Genomic DNA, 5,948 nt, shown 5'->3' on the forward strand with positions numbered 1-5,948 from the left:
ATCATTGTTTCTAAAGGAATTAAAGCCACAGCTTTACTGTTAATAGAGAAACGAGGCAAAACGGTGGTAATTCATACATACACAGCCTCTCTCTTTCTCTCTCTCTCTCTCTCTCATAAATGAACACTCGATGAATTACAATTTTCTGAGAATAGAATATTGAAATGGAGATCTCTAAACTGCAAGCTAACTGCTGTTTTCTGAAAGCAAGCGCGTTTATCCACAGTGGAGAGAGAGCACGTGCACACGGTTGCCAGGTTGACAAAGATAAGTAACACACTTAGCAGATATTTCCCTATTGCGCAAGTGTAAAGCTCTGTTTCGGGGATTGCGTCTCTTTATATCAGGCAACCCAGTTGTGTTCCTCTGCGGCCAGATTAAACCTATTTATAGCCTATATATTATTCTCTATTAATAAGCACTGTTTTAAGTTTTTAGGTAGGTCTAACAGTTGTATTCTGGTTCAGAAATTTAAAAAAGTAATCAAATGTAAAATAACACTTAATAGTCTTCTCTCTATAAGTAAATAGCGATTAACCCAGTGAGTGATTTTCTTTTTGTCTTTTGTTGTTTGATTAAAACAGACAGTAGCAGGTATATACAGTAGGCTGCTGTCACTTTAAGACTGAATGCAAGGATCCAGTATACTGTTAGACATACCTTTTGCATTCGCTTAAGACATAACCGACTGGCATTAAACAGGCATTTTGACAATATTGTGTGTATTTGACAGTTTAAGTGTAATAAATGGTGAAAAATAACTCAATTTGGTACTTGCGAGCTGTCAGAGAGTTAGCTCTGTGTGCGTGCGCTTTGGGTGTGAGAGCACAGAAAAGAGCACGTGAGTACTACTTTGAGTTCTCTTGAAAAGGGAAGACGCAATAGCATTTGTGCCATTTGTGAAATTACAGTCTCACAGAAAGTATTTTCTAGTTTACTCATTCAGCCTACATGCTTTAGTGAAAAAAATGTTTTTTGGGAATTTCCCACATTATCATTATTTTTATATTAATTTTATATAGAGCTTGACATTTTTGCAGGTTTTGAAACCAAAATGTTGAACACGTCTAAATACAATTTAAAACCCTGATCTGTGTAATTGTCATTTTCTAAACATTAAATAAACATCAAAATACCAAAAAAATTTAATGTATACAATTAATAAAATATAATATAACCATGGGTAACAAGTTGCTAATAAAGCTCTCATGCTAAGGACACTCACATTCACAGTTTGAATATTTCCATGTCAAAGTTGAAATGCAGAACTGAACCGTCACGGTTGTTTCATGTGTTCTTGCTTTTTGGGGATGTCATTGAGTTGCTCATTATATAACCTTACGCAATTTGGAGAAAGATCAAATAGAAGACCAGATTTCACCAGCTTTCCTTACGAACCCAAATATGCCCTCTCAGCACTGATAACACTGCAACACCAACCTCGACCTTAAAGGACTTTTAGTACTAACTGCAATTACAGCGCATTAATTATTTAAACATTTTCATTTAATGAACACATTTTGATGAACGCAAGCATGAAATCATTATATAAAATGCCAAAATTTAATTCTATATTTATCTTTTTATTTTGTTGTTAAAGGTTCTTTTGTGGAAATATATCATTGTGAATTCATTTCCTCCTGTGAGCATTTGTTATTTTCTCATCAGGCTGTTTTTATGCTTTAATATCAGGTGTGATTTTTGGATTCATATTACAACTGTATCTCAGCTCTACTCATCGGCTGCTGCAGGTCAGCTGCATGAATCATTTATGCTGATACTAATATTATGGTGCTCATAGGTTCTACAATATTAGCTTGTGGACCAACATTATTTGCTTCTGGACTCGTCTTGTTGCTCCTCCACCCCAGTAAACACACACACACACACACACACCTAAACACCAACATTATCTCAGTGTTGATGCTGCAAACTGATGAATATTTGATTCTGCTTCATCTTCTGTGTCTATGTGAGCGTGCCCAGATATGTGAAAGTGCTTGCATTTGTGTGTGTGTGTGATCCTGATGGTAAAGAGATTTCTTTCTGTATTCTCCCTTCTTGCATTTTTGCGCTTAGTACACAAGTCTTGCTAGAATGCCTTGAGGGAAGGATGGTGGGCTTTGCTGGGGAGGTGGGCTGGGTGCTGGAACAAGCAAAAGCCTTTGTATTACCTTTTAAAGACAAGCAATTATCGTGACCTGCTCTGCCTTCCTGTGGGGGTTCCACCTCTCCTCGAGAGCAGGCCAGGCGGCTTCGACGTTTGAGTCCGTGTTTAGAAGTGACAGGGCATTAGTTTGCACAGCCCAACTCATCAGAACGCATTCAAGTCAACAGTGACAGTGAGGGTGCGTTTAAGCACAAACTACTAATAATTCAGTTTATTTAGTTTAAGACAATTTGTTTTGGATTCTTTAGATTCTTGTGGATCTGTTTAGAATATTTAATGAATTATTACTGCAGTCTTCAGTGTCACTTGATGCTTCATAAATCAATCTAATATGCTGATTTGGTGCTCAAGAAACATTTCATATTATGATTAATATTGAAAACAGCTGTGCTGCTTAATATTTTTGTTGAAACTGAGCTAAGGTTTTATTTTTTCTTTCAAGATTTTTCGATGAATAGAAAGTTCAAAAGAACAACATTTAGGCCATGTGAAATATAAATCTTTTATATCTTTAGAAATGTCAATTTTTAGAAATGTCTAATTTAATGTGTCTTTGCTGAATAAAAGTATACATTTCTTTCAAAAAAATCTTACTGACTTCTGAACTGTACTTTATAGTGGTATACAATATTAAATAGTTTTGTGTGTTAGCGCATAAGGATATACAGCAGGTCTTGAGATGACATCCAAATTTCATAGTCAACACCAGTAGAATTTCGTAATTATTGATACCAGGTTTTTTATTTTTTTTTTGTGAAGTATGAATCAAATGTAAAATAAAAGTGACTTAAATTAATATATGTCTATATTGCTGTCTATATCTCTATCTCTATTGCAGTCTAGGCTATATTTCTACATAGTATATACAGTATATATAAAAAGTATGTATTTCTATATTGCTGCAAAAACTCAAAACAGGATGAGCAAATGCAAAAACTCGAAACAGGATGAGCAAATGAGTGTCACTTGTATTGTGTGCTGTACAAAATGTAAATGAAGACAGGAATTGAGGCTTTCTAACTTTCTTTTCTTCTTTTTAGAGGTGGATTTGCAAGGCTGCTGTCCACACATCCGGTTTGTAGTCCCTCCGAAAACCACACACTGGGTGGCCATTATGCAGAGAGGGAAGTGCACCTTCAAGGAGAAGATCCTTAAGGCAGCTGCATTTAATGCCTCGGCTGTCATTATCTACAATAACAGCACCAAAGAGGACACAGTCACGATGGCTCATGAAGGTGAGTGCCATAATCAATGTATTTTCATTATGACTAATGCAACTTTCGCCTTCTAATCTGCGCCGTGTACTTGGTGTCATGCAGACTTTTCCAACTTCTTTAGTCAATTCCATTAGACAGGACTCAAAGCTGTTATAGTAATTTTAACACTACATGACTGTTTTTGGATGTTTTTATTGGACTGCAAAAATCTTTTGTCTTGGTCAAAAATATAGGAAGTGGTAGAGTTGTTATTTCTTGACAGAGCATGGTGATTTTACAGATGCATCTGACTGGTTAGTTTAAGGTCTTTGCAATGCTTGCAGCATATTTTAATGCAGTGAGGTACATTATCTGGAAAAATCATTGTCCAAGGACTAAATGGGAGGGTGTGCATCGTGTGTGTGTGTGTGTCAGTACAATAGAAAAACAGTTTTATTCTGCAGCAAAATTTGCAAAGTAAAGCTAACTGCAGAATAAAACTAGTCAAAATTATTTTGTGTGAATGTGTTCTGATGTATGGTTTATGAGGACACAAATGTGTGTCCCCATGAACCAAATGGCTTAAAATCATACTAAACAGTGTTTTTTTGAAAATCTAAAAATACTGAAAGTTTTGTTGTTAGGGGTAGGTTAAGTGGGTAGAAAAAACAATTTGTACAGTATAAAAACCATTATGCCTATGGAGTCCCCGTAAACCACATATGCAAATGTGTGCGTGTATGTGTGTGTAGCTGTCACTTACACTAGGAGAGTTTTGAGTAGGGGTGCGCCGATCAGATATTCAGTATCGGTATCGCTCCTATACTGCCACTTTCTGCTGGATCGGGGTATCGGTCAGACGAGACCGATCCAAATCCGATATTGTGCGTATACTATTCTGTGTTATTGTTAAGCCTTACGAAAGGCACAAAAACATTAGAAAGCACCAGAAAGTTTCCGTGCACTATATTTCAAGTGTTCTGAAACCGTTCCATAGTTTAATGTGAGGTACAGATGAATATGTAAGTCGTTAAATTCAAGTTCTCGTAAACTCTTCTGTCCGCTGCGGCTGTCAGTCATCCTCCATTCAGTATTCAAACTGCGTGACGCGTTCGGTTGCGACAGTCAAGACGACAAATCTCTCTCTAGGATGATACAATGTTCCTATTATTATACTTGATCTGTAGATAAACATCAGTGGATTTGCTTAAAAGGACTTTATCTTGCTGGAGATTAGTGTTGTTTTTGGCGGCCTGTTTTAATTTTAGTTTTAGTCTAGTCTTTGTGTGAAACTGTCATTTTAGTTTTTATTAGTTTTAGTCACGTTCATACTCTTTTTAGTCTAGTCAAGTTTTAGTCAACTAAAAGTCTGAGCATTTTAGTCTAGTTTTAGTCGACGAAAACTGATGACATTTAGTCTAGATAAACTAACACACAGATATAATACACTACACATCAATATCTCTTCCCTTTGTGCTTTGAACCTTTCTATGCAGAGCGCTGCGCGCTGTGACTCCGTGTTGCTTCAAGTGCATCATTCTGCGCACAGGATGCGCATAAGCGCTTTGAGCCGCTCTGTATTGGAGCCTTTCATGTTATAATACTTTTGCGCAATGCAAGATTGTTAATAGCCTTTCTGGTTCTGTCTTATCTTTCATATGTTGCTGCCTCATTACTGTGCTATAAATGTAAAATAATTGTATTTCATTTATTGCATATATTTATATATAATTATATTTACTTGTTTTTCATGAATGTATATTACAATACAAAGAGCAATGTGTAACATTTTACCAGATTACACCTGTTTACTTTTACTTTTCCCCCCACTAAATAATGTTTTTTCTCTAAATGTTTAGATTTTATAAAATTATTGTGAACTCGTCATTTTTGTAGAGTAACTTTTGCTGCTGAATTATCCACTAACCTAGTTTATAAAAGTATTTTTCTCATATATTATGATTATATTTTTTTTTATTTGTTGGTTTTCTTTATATTGAAGTTGTCTATATTTAGTAGATTGTGTGTAACACACAAAAGAATGATGATCAGGTCAACACACACTGAGGTATATAAAAAAATAAATAAAAATTGTGCTGGTATCGGATTGGTATTGTCCAATACTCAGAACTGTTGGTATCGGATCGGTTCTGAAAAAATGGTATCGTGCCACCCCTAGTTTTGAGCAGTGGACAGCAGACAGTTTGGGGGAAAATGTTGCTGTGCTTAGCAAAAACATATTTTTGGTTTTATTATTTTTTTCATTAAAAAAAAAAACATTTTGGTCAAAGCAACCGCTGACACAGTAATTTCAATGCCCATTACATTCCATTAATGTTTACTCAGACCACACAGATGGTAACCGGACATGATACAACTGCACCACAGTATATCAAGCTACATATAATACATTATGGATTGTTTATTATGAATTATGCAAGTGTATAGGGGTGTCGAAATTAATTGTTTCTACGATGCATCGCGATGCAGACGAGGACGATTCGGTGTCGATTCAGTAACAGACCTTGCATATTATTGCTCTTTTGTTGGTTTTGATTGCTTTTATTGTCCTCATTTGTAAG

At 35.7% G+C, this 5,948-nt stretch overlaps 1 protein-coding gene across 4 annotated transcripts in view; it reads left to right on the plus strand.

Annotated features, from left to right (window-relative positions):
- Positions 1 to 5,948, plus strand: part of LOC107723823 (E3 ubiquitin-protein ligase RNF130-like) — a 62,689-nt gene that overhangs the window by 19,186 nt on the left and 37,555 nt on the right. For all 4 annotated transcript variants that reach the window (XM_016532533.1, XM_016532534.1, XM_016532531.1 and 1 more), the window contains one exon: positions 3,211 to 3,405. In XM_016532533.1, the coding sequence (XP_016388019.1) occupies positions 3,211 to 3,405 (195 nt within the window). The remainder of the gene's footprint in view (positions 1 to 3,210; positions 3,406 to 5,948) is intronic.

The sequence above is a fragment of the Sinocyclocheilus rhinocerous genome, unplaced genomic scaffold (assembly GCF_001515625.1).
Source record: "Sinocyclocheilus rhinocerous isolate Xijiao unplaced genomic scaffold, SAMN03320098_v1.1 scaffold1085, whole genome shotgun sequence".
Classification (NCBI taxonomy): Eukaryota; Metazoa; Chordata; class Actinopteri; order Cypriniformes; family Cyprinidae; genus Sinocyclocheilus; species Sinocyclocheilus rhinocerous.